A 17,524-nucleotide genomic window follows, 5' to 3' on the forward strand; every position below is an offset into this window, starting at 1 on the left:
ATTGCTGATATCAAGAGACCGTGAAATGGTGCGTTTGAGGGTGAAATCCCTCCCCTCAGGATGTGGCGGAACAGCACCTTTTCCAGCTCGGCATTTGAAATGGTGGTTCTCACGCCTCTATCTGTATGTTGTTGCCATGGTAGCGGTTCACGTGGAAGGCATTCTTTTTGGGTCTCTTGCGCTGACACTCTCGGCCAGGTCATCCTGTGCATGGTCTTGTTGTACCTCTACCAGATCTATAAGGGACTCAACACCATTCACAGATTGATCTAGTTTCGTGAGCTCTTTGGTAAAGTTTGTATTCACTGCTGCAATATCCTTCTTCATTTTCAGCAGGAATGTCTCCCTTTGTTGCAGGTAGGTGTAAGTCTGAGGGGATGCACCGTCTCCCCATGGAGTCTCCTCTCTGGCTTATGGGCCACTTGTGCTCTTAGGTGTTTTTGTTGCAGAGGCCCCCCTCTCTTGGGCTCCGCTGCTGACAATTGATACTGGCAGATAAAGACAGGCAAAGGAAGTGCACTAAATGCTCCAAAAATTGTCCCTAAATTACATGCACGCTTCCCATAGAGATGTGATGCTCATCTTTCCCCCATCAGTTCATGCCACTGCAGGGAGAGGACACTACAAGCTAAAATTACCAGTGGTCCTCACATGGAAAGATAAGAGCAGGGAGGCCCCACAGCCATGGCTGTAATTTTACATAGAGGCCAAGTTTGAGCTCTCAGCATTAGTCACGTGCGGCGGGGGTCCTCCCTCTGATGTGGTAGACCATCTTTGTTGTGGAGCACCAACAAACTCACCAGCATGATCGCAGTCACGCAAGTTGCCCACTCAGCCGCTCTGGTGCCTAAAAGTGTCTGCCAAGCAAGCGGACGGTCACGGACCTCCACGGCGTCACCTTTGAGGCCGTAGGAGGCATTGTCTGTAGCCCCGGCTCAGGAGCTCAGGCATGGCATGCCATATTGGGTCCTCATCCAGTCCACGCCCCAGGGTACAGTATCTTAAATGTATCTTTGTCTCTGCTCCCTGACTTAGCATCTATCACCTCCCTACGCATGTGTGTATACTTGGCCATCTTTGGCAGCCACAAAGCCTTTCTCTAATGCAGTTGCCATTGCTTTACAATACACTATTTTCTTTTCTCCACAGGTGGGCAGAGACCTATAATCTTGATGTAATGGAGACACTCATCCCAGAGAAACCCAAATGTGGATCATGTGGCTCAGAGGCTGCAAAACGATGCTCCCGTTGCCAGGGTGAATGGTACTGCACAAGGTGAGTTCAGACATCTCAAATTCTTAACTCTGTGAGATTGTAACTCATGCATTCATCCAGAGGAGCTCCTGTTATGAGCCCAGAGCAATTTTTGAAGAATCAGTCAGTACCAGATATAGGTGTATTGTTTCCAATCATAACAAATAAAAGCATCAAGAATTACAGCTTGTGAAAAACTCTCTGAAGCAGGTTCTCATGAATATCATTCAATGGCATATACTTTCATGGTTTATTTAAAATAGTTTTTATTATCGTACAATAGGGCCTTTCCTCGTACCAAATAACACCGTAAAAATCTAGGAGTCAAAGTGGATGGATGGACTCCCACATCTCATTCACATTATGTTCAGTTTTGTAGAGCTCTCTTTCACCCAAAGGTCTCTTATCAGTAATACAGTTAAAGAATGGATTTATTTAGAAAATGGAAAGGTCTTTAACAAAAAACGTAGATCATAATGAGAAGAAATTATTTTGAGGTTAAATAAGGAACCCTTAAGAAGATGGAGATGAGTGGAGTGAAAAAGTGGGCACTTATCTGCAAATCCTGAAGGCAAGAAACTATGGTGCTGATCCTTAAAGGCCTTTATGTACAAATCATATTAAACTTACTCTGGCATGGATGGGTAGCCAGAAAGATGTACCAGTAAAGGTTTAGGTCTTGCAAGCTGTGGCCATAAAATGGCTAATTTGCTGTCTAATTTTGTAGGGATTTTAGTCGATATGCCCAGATGTAGAGCATTGCAATAGTCTAAGAGTAAGCCAAGTAGTTCAGATGTAGAAGTTCTTTTCTCTTTAAGCATAGTGTTAATATTGATGCTGATATATGAAATATATATCCAAAAACGAGATCGAATCACTGTTTTCGAAATCTCTTGGGATGACCTCTCCATCAACCCAGAGTAAGAAATATATGGTCAGGCAGGCCCTGCCATCTAGTCCTGAGGCTACTGATTGACAGATCACAGGGGGTGGCACGGATCCAGCTGGACAAACGTGCGAACAGGAAAAACCCAGAGTAGTCCCACAGATGGGCAGAAACATCACAATGGTCCCAGGAGATTGGCTCCAATAAAGCACAGATGGTCAGAGAGGCGCGCACGTCCCTAAAACACTGTAAAGTTAGATGCCACTCAACCAAGCAGAACAGAGCACACACAGTACACTTCGTCATTACGCACTCCTCATGCTGGGCATCTGGACACTTCACAGACTCGCCCTCATTGTGTCCAAGCAAGGTCGAGACCCACCTACATTCGCTATCAGGTGGCCTGATTTACAGCTCAATGACGAGGCCCGCATTCCTTTTTCTAAAATAAGATTTACATTTTTTGATTGTGCTCCAAAGACTGTATAATTATGGCACTTAGAACGAATGTATGTTGAGACAGTCCTCAGACCTGTTTCTGTAACTGTTTCCCAGCCGCAATTAATTAAACCAACTGTTCCTGTTTTGCTAGACCCCTCTTGCCTTTTGTATTTTCAAGGTAAATTCACATTCCAGCAAGAAAAGTAGAAGGGAGAAAAAGTCTGAGCTTGAGCACATGCAAAGACCAGGATGAGGCAACAGCAGCTGTGTGACTCGCCACCTCTTTCTTAGCTTGTTTGCTGTGTTAGTGCTTCTGACTAGGGTCTGCAATTAGAAAAGAGCTTTATGCATCTGGCCACGAAACTACAGAGTAGATGCCTAAGCCCATCATGACACATACAAAAAAGTTATGGATGGAATGCTTGAATTAATATCAGCCATTGGTAATTACTTGGGCAGCATCCCAGCTCAACATTTTTTGTAAACCATGATACCTCATATCAGACCTAAGCTTCTCTGAAACACTTGTGGTGGTTGGATAGCAGGTATTTGTTGGCTGTCCACCTCCTTTCATTCTCAGAGTATGATGTTTTTTGTTATTGATAGAAAACCCACCTGCCCCTTCAGAAACCTGATCGCACCCACTCAGATGGACAAGCCCCTATTATAATCCTAACGCAATAATAGAGCGTCAAACGTTAGCCCTGTTATACTGTCTGTACCTCTGGGATTGCAGAGACAGTGTGACACTGTGAAGTACCACCATTGTTCCACTCAAGGTGTACTACCTTCATGTCCAGTTAGTTTCCTTTTTCTGAATTTAGGAAGATGCTTTAGTAAAGTTTGGAGTTGTTGCCTCTGCATAGTCATTTAACATTTTTAGTTGGCTATATTGAACAAAATGTCAAAAGAAGATGTGCCTTTAGGTAGGGTACATGTAGAAAAGAGATTCAATTGTCAAGTGCGTTGGAGTTATTAAGTGTAGTTACCCTAGACGAATAACTCGTATTACAAATAAGTAACTTTTTCTAGTGCAGACTTGAGCAAGAGATGCCTCTCGCATACTTAAAACCAGATCCGGCAGTTAAGCCTTTTCCTACATTGCTCATAAAGTGTACAATGCACCTGCCGCTACAAATAAGAGCCTCGTCCTCATTCCTTGAATTACATAAGAAGCTGAGTACCTGGCTTTTTGAGTACTACCACTAGGCCCTAGGTCTGCCTAAACTCAAACGTTCTCAGCCTCAGGATACCCTCCGCGGTGATTGTCTGCTCTACATGTCTGCATTACATAATATGTCTTTTGTTTTTGTAAAAATCTGCAAATTTGATTCTCTTACCTCATTGGAAAAATATTTTGGTATTTTCATAACTCAATCAATGTTTTAAAATATTCCTGAGGGAGTGTTTTTTTTCTCCTGGGGAGGTTATTGTTTATTATTTCTCCCTTAGCTTTCTTGTCCTTGATCTAAGGATCTAAGGAGCCAGTGAGGTAATGTAATGCATGTACACACTCTATTTCACCCGAAGGTTTTCTTGAAAGGTGCCCTTATTGCAGGCTTGAATTTTCCCCTCACACCACTGCCCCTTCCTTGTCTAGTAAATTTTACAAACTATTCCTGCTGAATTGCAGATCTCTACCAAAACACACGGCAAAGATCTCAATGCATCTAAAAGATTCTTACCCAGAAGTCCTGATTCTTACTGAAACGTGGCTTAACCCCAGTTCGGAGCCAGACATCATCCAAGCACTCCCCCACGGGTACTTGATGCAGAGGGTGGACAGAAAGACAGGCAAGGGCGGAGGTATCGCCATTATCTACAAAGACCATCTAACCTGTCGCCTGCTTGGTAGCCCACTATCAGACTGCGAGAATACCCACTTCTCTATAGAATTTACACCTTCCCTTTCTTTCGCGGGCATTCTAATCTACCGCCCCCCTGGGGTAACAGGCAAATTATGTAAATCTCTGCTGGAAGCAGTTGTTAATCAGGCCAATACTGCTGGTAACTTTTCTCTCCTTACAGATTTTAATCTGCACTTCGACGATCCCTTAGCGCTTACGGCACTCGAATTAGCGCGGGACCTTACTGCCTTCCAATTACCACAGAAGATCATGCGAGCGACTCATGTCAAAGGGCACCTCCTTGATCCCGTTTTTTCTAATCTAGATAATTTAAAAGGGAAAAAGCCAATCCCCTTCCTGTGGTCTGATCATTTCCTTATTCCCCTTCTTTGGTCCCCTCTTATTACCACACCTCAAACCCAGTCTATGCGCACCTTAATTCGTCCCTTTTCCAAGCTTCCCTTGGACAAGTGGGCCCAAGAACTGGAGAGGACCAGACTGAAGCCTGATCCTAGCCCAATCAAAGCCAATGATAACTTTTGTAACTGGATAGAGGAGTCATTGAATGTGGTACTTCCAAAAATTATTGATTAAAAAGACGGGTTGACCTAATAAGTCCCCATGGTTATCCGCTGGAAAGAAGTTGGAGGAAATATTTATCACTCAACAAGAAGATGGAATATAGGGCGGCTTTTGGCATTTATAAGGCAGAAATAAAAAAAAGCCCAGACCTCCTATTACGAAGATAAGATCTTGTCCGCCGACAATCCCCCCAGAGAAACCTTTCTTATTATAAAAAAGCAACTCCAAGCCCCCGCCCCTCCTGCTGCACCAGACACCTCGAGTCAGCGTTGGAATGAACAGGCAGAGTCCTTCTCCACTAAATTACAGAACATCCTCAAATGCCTACCCCAGAGTGACTGTGAGTGCGACATTACAAGCGACCTCACAGATCTGGGTCCACATGTAACTGAATATTCGCTGGAGACCTCTTCACCTTTACCCCAGGAATCACTTTTAAGCCTTCCGTCCTCGGTCAAAAGTAGGTCACCTAGGCACCCACCCAATATCCTGAAATTGGTAGCACCAATAGTTGCCCCCACTATCACTGACCTGATTAATGCCTCACTTTCTACAGGTATGGTCCCCACCAACTGGAAAAGGGCTATGGTGAAAACACTATTAAAAAGAAACAATCTGGATCCTGCTGACTTGGGCAATTATCGCCCCATTTCTCTCCTACAGTGAATCAGCAAGATTGTGGAGAAATATGTAAATCACACTCTCTCCAGTTTTCTTGAATCTCATGATCTGCTCCATACCTCCCAAACGGGATTCTGCCCGCTGCAAAGCACTGAAACTGCCCTGTTGGCCATGGTGGAAGAAGCTAGAAAGGTTCTAGATTCAGGAGGATCTTCAGCCATAATACTCTTCAACCTTAGCGCCTCCTTCGACATGGTGAACCATTGTATCTTAGCTCACCATCTCAGGAGCGCAGGACTAACTGGCACTGTGCTTCAATGGCTGCACTCATTTCGGGAGGGAACATTCTTTTAGGTATTTGAGAATGACATCACCTCAAAACCAATTCCCTTCCAGTGTGGAGTCCCTCAGGGCTCATCGTTGAGCCCGGCTCTTTTGAATGTTTACCTGGCCCTGTTGGCACATATTGTAGCCCCCTTCGGGATCCACATGATAACTTATGCCGAAGATACTCAACTGGTCGTAGCGCTGACCCATGCAGATCAGCGATCCAATGGCCTCCACTCATGTCTCAAAGAAGTTTCTAAGTGGATGGGTTTGTCACATCTAAAACTCAACGGTGAGAAAACTGAGCTCATGATCCTCAGCAATCCTTTAAGCTTACAGTCAAAAGCCGAGATAAAGAGCCTGGGCACCTGACTAGATCAGAACCTGACCTTCAAGGCGCAAGCCAGGAAGACTGCGGCTACATGCTATGGCCTGCTCAGAATGGCCCGCAAAGTGCTTCCCCTTCTTCCCTTCCTAGCAAAAAAAAGTGCTAGCCCAATTGCTTATACTCTCCAGGATAGACCATAGCAATGCTTTATATCTAGGCACCCCAAATTCAGTAGTCGCAAACCTTCAGACTGTACAAAACTATGCAGCCAGACTGCTGATGTGAGTTTCCAATCGCTGTTCAGCAAAACCTGCACTACAACCTCTTTATTGGCTCCGGTGCAGGAAAGAATCAGCTTTAAGGCCCTCTGCGTTGTCCATAAATCCCTGCATGGGAACGGGCCACCGATAAATTCAGCCATGATTCGCCCCTATAGGGCTAATAGGAAGCTGCGCTCGTATGAGCGCCATTTAGTAGGGGTCCCTAGGATCAAGAAAGCCAGAAGTGGAGGTCTGCTTTTTTCATATATGGCCGCCAAGCTGTGGAACACTCTACCGCTGTACCTTTGCAGGAAATCTAACCATCTCGCCTTTCGAAAATAGATAAAGACCTTGCTCTTCCCTTAAGGTTCTGTTTCCTCTAGTACTGCCCAGCGCTGGGATGCTCCTGGGTAGCCATGCGCTAAACAAATGTTTTTTCAAATCAATTCAATTTCATACCTGTTGGGTCTTTTAAACAAAACAAATTCATAGGGCAGTCCTATATATCTAATCCGCTACATTACCTGACCTTTTCATTGGATATCCGTTCTGATTGTTTTGGAAAATGAATTAAAAAGAATATTATGCAAACATTTGTTTTAAAAATCATTCACTAATTGTATGCTAGTTCTAGTGCATTGAGATGGCATTTCATGGTTTTTCAGTTTCATCCTTGTGTTTGTAACAAAGCGTTTATGCCTGTGTTTCTAAGTGTGGCTCTGAGATCAGAATCCATCTTAGCTGCAAACAGTCAGCTCACAGTGGCGTTAACCCCCACTCCGCGAATTTCACTGCAGTGTGAGGGGGGGTTTGCGTGGCGCCGCGGTGCTCATGACAGCTCCCGGCCGTCATAAATCATGGTAGGCGTGTGCTTTTGACGGCTGGGAGTCGTCAGAACTCCGCCCACTGATTAATTCGCCCACACAGGCGGGGAATTAATAGCGCGTGGGAGGAGCGGCAACGTTCTGACGGCTCCCGGCCGTCATGAGCACACGCCTACCCTGACTCATGAGGGCATGAGCACCGAAGATGTTAAGATAACTGATCTCCTTGTCTCAAAGATGATTCCACTGCCCCTCTTTGATGCTTTGTTGACACCACTCCTGTACTTTTTCCCCGCAGAGAGTGCCAGGTGAAGCACTGGCAGAAGCACAAGAAGGCTTGCGATCTGATGGCTGACGCAATAAAAGCACTGAAGGAGGTCCATATGCAGTCATGATGGTGGGCCAATGCTCTGTCTAACACCCTTGTCTTCCCGCGAACACGATAAAGACAGTTCTATGTCCCTCATCAGCAGAGTTCGTTCCAGCAGAAATTGAACCGCCCCTACTCACACATCAAATTCACCCATCGTAAACCTCATTTAGCTTTACTCATTGACAACAGCAGCTTTTTTGTTTCTCACTCTTTCATCTTCTTCATTCATCCCTTTATCCCACTTCCTACTCACTGCCATACTGGAAATGAATACGTTTCTCTTTTCTTCTGACGTCCTCTCTGATCTCTTTCTTTGATATTTTCTCCATGTCCCTCCTTTCACTTTTACTTAATCTTCCAGTTGTCTTCTGCAACCTATGTCCGACCGCCTCTCCTCTTCATGTTCTTTGCATTGTGCATCTTTTCTGTTTTTATTTACTGCTCCTGACCATGTATTCATCTGTTGCACTTTCTAATTCTCAGGCTTGTATTCCCTTCCTCTTGGTTTAAGTGAGGCATGCCAAGCTGTCCTCTGATGGTTTTGTTTATCTGAAGTACACCTGGTTCTGGTGGTGTCATGTACCTTCTTAACTTGGTTGCTTTTTCTGGTACAATGTTTGCAGTGGGGGTCGTTCAGAAGAAGGGAAATCAACAGGCGCTAGTTGCAGCCCAGATTACTCCTAAGTAATGCGAAACCAGAGTGAGGGAGGGCCGGGGACAGTGTAAACGCTCGAATTAAAGCCATGCTACTTTACAGTTTCAGTATTTATTGGGCCGCGTAACCCTCATTGCGCTGAGTTGTTGGAAAGTTTTATCGTACTCCTTGCTGAATTTCAACTTGAAAAGAAGTGCCTCTCAACACACCTAAAAGTTGTTTTGACATCAACAGAAACATATATGTATGAATCTATATAATTTAATAAAGCACAACTGTTTTGGAGTACGTATCTATTTTCATTACATTTTTTGCTGCAACGCCGAAATTACAAGTTTGTTAAAAAATCCTGCAGTCACTGAACAGCTATCATGAATGCAGGAGTAAATGCTGCTGCTTGACAGTAATGCTCACGCAGACTGATGTAGGTGGTTGTCGCCTGGATTTGCCAGGGTTTGGGTATATTATCCATGAAAGCCCAACTTCCGTTGGCTGTGGCCACCCTCAGTGGCTAACTGCCTAATGTGTCACTTCCAGAGTGGGACTGTCGCCACTATTTAATCTGTAGGCCTATTGCATCGTGAGGAGAGACTATAGGCCACATGTATCAACATTTATAATAGCGGTTACCTAATTGCGATTTTCGGCGAATCACAATTAGGTAATCGCCAATACAAATGTATGAAACTCCAAGAGTTTTATATAGGGATTCGTAGGGGTCGCATTAATATTAATGAGGTAGGTCGCAATTTGCGACCGCCTAGGAATCGCTAAATTCAGGGGGATGGTGGCCTGCTGGAGTCAGCAGACCACCATGTCTTTGATTGCTTTTAAATAAACCAATTTTTTTTAAATGCATCCCGTTTTCCTTAAAGAAAAACGGGGTGTATTTAGAATTTTTTTTTAAAGTTTTCTTTTCATTTTTTATGAGTAGGCAGTGGTCTGTGGGACCACTGCCTGCTCTTAAAAGAAGTTTTTGCATACATTCACAAAGGGGAATGGGTCCCTTGGGGACCCCTTCCTATTTGCGGATGGGCTACCACCTACTTGAAGTAGGTGGTAAAATGCAAATGTTTCGCGACCGTAATTTGGTCACAAAACATTTCTATATACCAATGTGATTTGGTATTAGGAAGGGACGCCCTAAACAGCACCTTCCTACTAGCGAATTGCTAACCCGTTTAGCGATTTGGCAATAGGTTACCTAATCACAAAATAGGGTTTGGTACCTTTGGGTAGCCCTATGAGATCGACATGTCTGTCACCTCCAGCAGCCTATTTGTAGGGTTAATGTAAAAGTACTGCATTAATTCAGGTACATAAACTAACAAAGTATGGTTCAAAATGTCATTATGCAGCACATGGACCAATATCATCCGTATGTAAACGTTACTAAACAACATTGCAGCATCTTAACCCTAGACTAGAAGTTGTGTTGAAGGAGGGTAAACGGTGGTCTGAAAAGCATAACGTTAACACAGCGCAAACAACGGTCACCTCTGATTTTAAGAAGAGTTAATGTTTGAATCCCAGAATGCACTGTACTCGTAGTCGCTTTCAGAGCTAGATGTTTTTTCTGGCTTGTGACAGTGGGACTTGGGAATAGTGTGGGTGTAGTTTTTAACTGTTTTGTGTAGGGTTTTTTTCACGTTTATTCAACATTTTTCATCTCTATGAGACATTTATAAGCTTTCCTCCGCTTTTCCCAGTGTCATTTTTGAGCCAAAGTGCCTATACATTTTGTGAAGTGCCCTTTATGTGACAGAAAAAACTCTTCTAATCCCCATCACGCCTGCCTTCCGAGTTTACGTTCCGTTGCTGATAGTGAATTTTGTATGAAGATGTCCAAGAGGACACTAAAAGTTTGTGAAGGAATCTGACTTCATGGCAAGCTGCAGAACATGAAGGCCAATTAGGAAGAAAAGAAGGTACTCCATAGACGGTTACACCTCTACTGTCTAAGCCCTCTGCACTCAAGGACGTCCAAAGAGGTATATCCAGGTAGAAAAGGTGCCGGTGGAAAGAAAAAGTTGAGCATCGTCATTACCACCACTCCTGACAATGTTGATACCACCCAACTAAGTGACGTCAGCCACAGGTATAACCGCCACAGGTATGACATTGATGTTTTTCACCATCACTCGCTGCATTTTTATCAACGTAAAAGCCCTAGCATTGGAGATTAGGAGAATCTTCTACGTCTCCCACTAGATGATGTCCGCCTCATGCTCGACGTCACTTCACTCAACGATGAGAAAAACCTTGACGTGGACACAGTTATTCACACTGAGACACTTAATATTGGAGCATTGCACTTCTTCACTCAGATCGATGTCAAGAGCATATTTGTCTTCTACATTTTCAGTAGCTGAAGTATCATTACCAAGGAAAAGACCTCCGTTATCACTAGCCTCTTTTGGGCCTTTACCTTTCGGGGTACCAGCAGAGCATTCAGTCTTTACTACATTGAGGCTGTTGAAGCTACTTCCACCTCTGACACCAAAGGTGAGGGTCCCAAGGCAAACATCAATGTCTCTGATCAGAACGAGACCTTTTCTCCTAGAAAATCACCTTGTTATTTATGTTCCCCACTTCCTCAGCACAATTACCAGCTACACCGAAAATACAAAAATTTCGTCCTCAAGTCATCTGGTTTAGTTAAAGACACCTCAGCATGACATACACCAACATCTTTCACTGGATCGCCTGCTGGAGTTTCACTCATGAACAATATTATCTGCTCTAAGATGTCCTAGAGGTATTGAAATTTTCCTCTTGAAGCTTCTCAATTATGGAGAACTTACAACTTTGATCAGTGCCTAGGCCTTTACTTCTCCTATTACCCAGTCTTTTGGAGGTAGCAGAAGATTTTCTTTCCTATTACTACAACAAAGGCGGCATCCCCTCACCTCTTAAATAAGTACAGACCTTTAGAAGATGGCCCAGATTTTTTTACACCTTGACATGGGACTGATGGTCTCCTGCATTCTACTGGTCACATATGCCAGATGGCATATACGGGCTCTGTAGTGGGATCTGAAATATCAGTGGACCAATCATCAAGGACACCTGTTGAACTATGTTCAGATTTCAGAGGTGACTGTGAACGATTTGCAGTGGTGATTACTGGACTGCAAATGGTTCAGCGCATACCTCTTTCCCTTCCCTACTGGAGCTCACAGTGGTGACTAATGCATCGATTCTGGGTTGGGTCAGCCTTCTGGGAGAGGTGGAGATCAGAGGCTTCTGGTCTCCCGTGGAGTCCTGACTCTATATCAACCTTTGGAGCTGAGCGCCATCTGCTTGGCATTTAAAGCCTTTCTCCCAACCATCGAGGGGAGGCTGGCGCAGGTGCTCATCGAAAAAAACACTGCCATGTAGTAGTGCCACAAATGGGGTGGGGTGGGTTCATGGACCTTGCACCAGGGAGCCTGGCTCCTCTGGAATTGGCTGGATCATGAAGGAATCTTCCTGATGGTGACCCACCAGCTGTCAGTCGGTGCCCAGCGGACCACGAGTGCCGTTACACCCAGAGGCGGGAAGTGGTCTCTTCCATGGATAGGGAGAACCTTGGCTTGATCTTTTCTCTACCACTGACAATGCGCAATGTCAGCAGTTCTGCGTGCTGGTTTTTCCAACCCTTTCCTTGCTCTGAGAGTAAACGAAATGAAACTGGGGTGTCCATTATGTCTTTTGCCTTTTTGCCTATACCACTGAAGCCCCTAGTTCTCTAGAAGATTGGGACCGAAGTGGCCCCCGAATGGGCATGGAGAGTATGGTATCCATAACTCCTGGGCATGAGCATCTGTCCTCTGATGTGGCTGCCACTTAGGGAGGATCTGCTGTTGCAGCAACAGGGAAGGGTTCTACACTGGGGCCTTCTGAATTTTCATGTTCAAGCTTGAAGATTGAGGTGAATGCCTACAACATTCCGCCGGAGGTGGATGATATCATCTTGGCAGCCAGGGTCCCTCAACAAAAACTATATACACCTGTTGTTGGGACACACTTGTGGCTTGGTGCAGTATTTGGCAGATAAACCCCCTTGAAGCAGTAGTATTCAAAATGGTGTTGCTTGTTTTGGCCCAAGCAAAGTAAAGTCCTCCTCCAGGCACGGTTAAAGGGAACCTTTTGGCTAGTTTAGTCTTTTTGCAGGTGCTGGATCAGCCTTCATAGTTTATGTCTGCAGTTGCTATGAGTTTTATAAAAGGTTTTGGACATTTGTTTCCTTCCTTTCCCTTCATCATGCCACAGTGGGATCTTAACTTTAGTCCTTACATTCCTGATGTACATCCCTTTGATTCGCTTCACTTCTGCTTCTTGGGGCTTCTCATTCTCCACACAGTGTTCCTCATCACCATTACATCAGGTTGGTGATTTGAGTGAGCTTCAAGCTCTCTATGTCACTCTGCCATACACCACCTTTTTCCCAGGCAAGCTGGTATTGCAGATGCAGTAATATGTCTTGCTTAAAGTTGGGAAGCCATTCCCCGTCAGTCAGAACATCACATTGTGGGTATTCAATGCTCTGCCTCACCCCTTCAAGGAGAAGGAGAGACTCCATCATTTTGACCCGTAGAGAATGGGGACCTTTTACATATATCGTACCAATTAACACCGGGTGAATGATCAGCTCTTTGTGGGGTTCTCTGGAGCTGAAAAAGGCAAGGCTGTGTAGCAGAGAACTATCTCCTGCTAGTTTGAGCTCTGCGTTAAGATCTAATAAGCAAGGGCCAAAAAGCAGCCTCTGGAGGGACTGAGTGCTCATTCTGCCAGAGCAAAAGCTTCTACCCCTGTGTTTGCACGTGGTGACCCTATCCTGGACATTTGCCAGGGCGTCCCTCCGTTCATGAACCACTGCTGTCTGGACAGTCAGGTTCGCTAAGAAGGGCACTTTGCCCACTCGGTCCTGCAGGACTTCTTCGTTTGAGACCCTTCACTGACCCACCTCTAAATATGTACTGCTTTGGTATCTATTCAAAAGTTGAGGAATCTGTGGGCATACATCTCTATCAGAAGAACAAGTACTTACTTTTGGTAATTCTCTTTCTTCTTTTTTAATTCAAATCATTTTTATTGAAAATTCTACGAAAAAAGAAAGAAAAGACAATACAATAAATCTTCCATTACATAGATTGATACAACCATGGTAGTAAGCGACGTCTACACAAAATCAAAGAAAAACAAGGACAAGTGTATCCGATGCATCAAAGCTAAGCAGTCAGCGGGAACATTAACCACATTGCCTACAAAGGTAGAATATATATTCATTGGAGCATACGGGGGGTAGAATATAGATCCAGTGAAACATACATATATAGCCGACATTTATAAGTTTACATCATGGGGGATCAAAGTGGGAGGACGATGCGTCTAGGGAGGACCACAATTTTTTGTTGGAAGGTTTCCATGTAGCTGATTGCAGCGCTGGGTTATCCGCCCCTCTCAAGAAAGAGAGCCACTCCAACCAGATTTAAAAATTTACCTCAGTAAAGTTTTTCCACTTACAGAGGATGACCTTGCATTCCTGTATTAACATTACATCTAAAAGTTGCCGGTCATGTATATCTGGCAACTGTGTGTCTAGTGTACCCAGTATGACATAGATAAATTCCTTTACAGGTTCAATTCCAAATATCTGGTGGATATAAGCAAAGATTTTTCCCCAAAATGTTTGTAATAAGGGACAGTCAAAGAGCATATGTGCTAGGTCCCCAGTTGCTGTCTGGCAGTTCCAGCAATTGGGCGTATCTTTCAGGTGGCATTTATACAACCTCTGAGGAGTCCAGAATGTTCTGTTCAACAGCATGTATTTCGTCTGGCAGAGGATCGGGGAAACCTTGTTGGACAATGCAGCGGCGTCACTAGGGTTGGTGTCACCCGGTGCGGGTAACTCATGGTGTCACCCCTCACGACTTACCGCATGGACCTCCTCCGCTCCAAGTCCGCCAGTGGACACAGATGGCAAATATATATATGTTCATACAGTTTCTCTTTACTGCGGCATGTGATAAAATCACAGAACCATATTTTCATCTTGTGATTGACTGTCTCTTTCACTTTAAAATATGGTTCCTCTCTTCTTTGTGGGCACTTAAAAGGCACAGCATGAATGCTCTATTTTCTAACCGGTAACCCCATAACACCGATTTTTCCTCCAACAGACCAGAAACCCAAAAGAGAAATGGCAGCCAGTGTACCCAGAGAAGCAGGGCCCCAACCGAGGGAATGACCAAAATAACAAATCACAAGTCAGCTGAAACACAAATCCACAGCCAAAAGCACAGAGACATAAAAGCTGCCTGTGCCAGGATGGACAATAAGGCAGCAGGATGAAGACCGTCCAGCAAAGCAGGCATATTTCAGCCAAAGCAGTTCACTTCATAGTATCCGTATGAAGTGAACTAACTGTGAAGTGAACCACCTGCAAGTGAAGTGACGAGTTCAAGGAAAGGCCTGCTCCCTGCCTTGAGCAATGAATCATGCTGTCCAGCCGTGTGCAACTGCAAGCACAATGCACCGCCCGAGTCAGGACTAGCTTAGGAGGCTGGAAGGGCGGGGCCGGACACAGTCTATTTATTTATGCGTTTTTATATAGCGCAGACTTTACCCAAAGGCGTCAGAGCGCTTCACAATAGGAACAGTAATGAAACATGAGGAGAAAATTACAAGTGAACAAATTTCAAAAGCAAACGTTAAGTTACAAGAGGCAAAAGTGACAATTGTGAGCAAACAAAATACATGAGGTTGCAAACGGCGCATTAAAGGAGGAAAAAGTGACATGTGTGCAGGTTACAAGTGCTTAAAAGATAAACTATGACTGATGGCAGGTTTTGAATTTTCCAATCCCTGAATGTAAGAGCTTCACATCCACTGTCTGAATGTCAGATGCATTATCTACACGAGTAATTAAACTAATAACAGTGTATAAAAGCAATTACTAATGCGTCTTTACTACTAAAGGAACACTATTGTGAAAAATTTGAATAATGAAATACTGAGCAAAAAAAGCACTGTTTCTAAACTTATACCTTGCAGTTAGCATGCAATTCCTTAAAGATGGTTCATAATTCATTAAGCAGGTATATTACAAGGATGGTAACCTGAGACCTATCTCACTCAAGAATGTCTGCAATGAGAGCAGTAACTCGCTGAAAGATACAAATCTGTGACCTGCATGGTGCATGCTTCACTTTGCAGCTGGGACATCACATTAACTCTTTATACTTTGTATGAGTCAGGCTGGCCTGTAACTAGACTGCACACAGACCTCGCCAGCAAGTGTATTCACCACCAAAGTTATCTTACAGCTACAAATATGCTTTGGAATTTGTTGAGTTAACAAAGATTATGCACCAGGTGTCTACAGTAGTGTAATCCCAATAAACTATTTTAAAGTGAACTTAAGTCTGCTCGGGAGAAAACAAAGTAGGTATAATACTGCAATATATATATGGTAGACAGTGACACTCAAGCACAACAACAAACGTTACATAGGCAATGGTGGCACACTTGTGCAAGTATCTAAAGCAAACAAAATGTAGGAGGTAGCAAACAGTGTGTTACAACAAGAGAAAAGTGACGTGTGCATCGTCATGTTACAAAGGAGTACCACACGCAGGTAGAAGGATAATACTGCAATGGCAGACACTCAAACACGAGAACAAACGTTACGTTCGTAGGCAATACTGGCACTTGTGCAATCAGATGTGCAAGTATCAAAGCAAACAAAATAACCATTACGGCGCAGTCTCCAGGCCTATCGTGACTGCCCAAGCCTAGGAAGGAAGAGAAAGCTTAGCATGGTGCACCCGCCCGAAGAGGGCCGTGTTTTCGTTTGTGGCAGTAAATAATGCACTGAATCTGAGTTCATTTGTGTGCCGCTGCACTGCACTGCCACATTAACTTACTTAGTTCATAAATATTCTATTATAAATAAAATATGTAAATTATATTATTTCTCAGTCACTCTCACCGTCCCAAATTTGAGGAGAGACTACCGACCACGACGGCGCTCCGCTCGGCTCGGCTCGAATCGGCATATCGGACAGAAGATGGTGGTGCAGATGATATCGTATTAATTCACCGCCGCGCACCACGCACGCACTCTCCCTCGTCTCTCCGACCTCCAGGGCGGGCGCGTGACCGCGCCGTGATGCGTCAGCAGGTCAGTGCGCACAGCGCGCGGGGGCTGTCCCTGGCCGTCATTGGTAGAGCTAAGATTGACGGCCCTGGGACCAAAGTGCTGACCTGGTTAGTGGTACGCCGCGCGCATCTCCGCATCGCACCACCAGTGACGAACATCCCTGGTGGGTGCGTGGCGTGTGCGCTTGCACTAACAGTGAGTCAGTCAGTGCACTACTACGCTACACTAGTGGCCAGGCACTCAGAGCGCAAACTAACTAGATTTGTATCACCCCAGATGGGGTGACACCCGGTGCGGTCCGCACCCCCCGCACTCCCCTAGTGACGCCGCTGGGACAATGCAGTACTATGTATTACATCCCAATCTATCGCTATTCCTGTCAAGTTAGGTTCTGATTCCCATTTACCTTCCGTTAGCGTATGGGATTTCTTGGGCATGGGATGGAGTAGCTTATAGACTCTAGACACGAAATGGTTAGCATGGGACAGAATTGGCAAGTGCGTCATAAGCCAAGGTGGATCAGTAGTGAGGGCACGTTTAGAGATGATGGATTTCAGTTTAATAAATTGATAAAATTCTATGGGTGGCAAGTTAAAAGTCGTTTGCAGTTTCGAGAAAGGGATGGTAGTGTACCGTCGTAGAGGTCTTTTACCATGTTGATACCTTTTTTAGCCCACAGATCCCAATTAAGGGTTTTGCCATCTATCCTAAACATGGGATTCTTCCACAATGACACCAAGGTAGATTTTTTGAGTACGAAGTTAGTTTTATGGGATTGGTCAAGCCTTAGCAAGGCTCGTCTAGTATTTAGCAGTATATATTTGGAGTGAGGTAAGTGTGATAAATCCATGCTAAGGAGGGCTGGAAGGGGTGCATGTGCAATGATAGATTTTTCAATAGATAACCATACTGGGACATAGGATGGAGAGTCTACTAGCCAAAGAGCACCCTGCTTGCAGAGGAAAGCCGTCTGGTAGTTC

At 44.6% G+C, this 17,524-nt stretch overlaps 1 protein-coding gene across 1 annotated transcript in view; it reads left to right on the forward strand.

Annotated features, from left to right (window-relative positions):
• Nucleotides 1-8,690, forward strand: part of ZMYND10 (zinc finger MYND-type containing 10) — a 317,696-nt gene extending 309,006 nt beyond the window's left edge. The window contains exons 11-12 of the mRNA XM_086936812.1: nucleotides 1,150-1,275; nucleotides 7,669-8,690. Of these exons, the coding sequence (XP_086792938.1) occupies nucleotides 1,150-1,275; nucleotides 7,669-7,765 (223 nt within the window). The 3' untranslated portion in view covers nucleotides 7,766-8,690. The remainder of the gene's footprint in view (nucleotides 1-1,149; nucleotides 1,276-7,668) is intronic.
• Nucleotides 8,691-17,524: the final 8,834 nt, after the last annotated feature.

The sequence above is a fragment of the Lissotriton vulgaris genome, chromosome 9 (assembly GCF_964263255.1).
Source record: "Lissotriton vulgaris chromosome 9, aLisVul1.2, whole genome shotgun sequence".
Lineage (NCBI taxonomy): Eukaryota > Metazoa > Chordata > Amphibia > Caudata > Salamandridae > Lissotriton > Lissotriton vulgaris.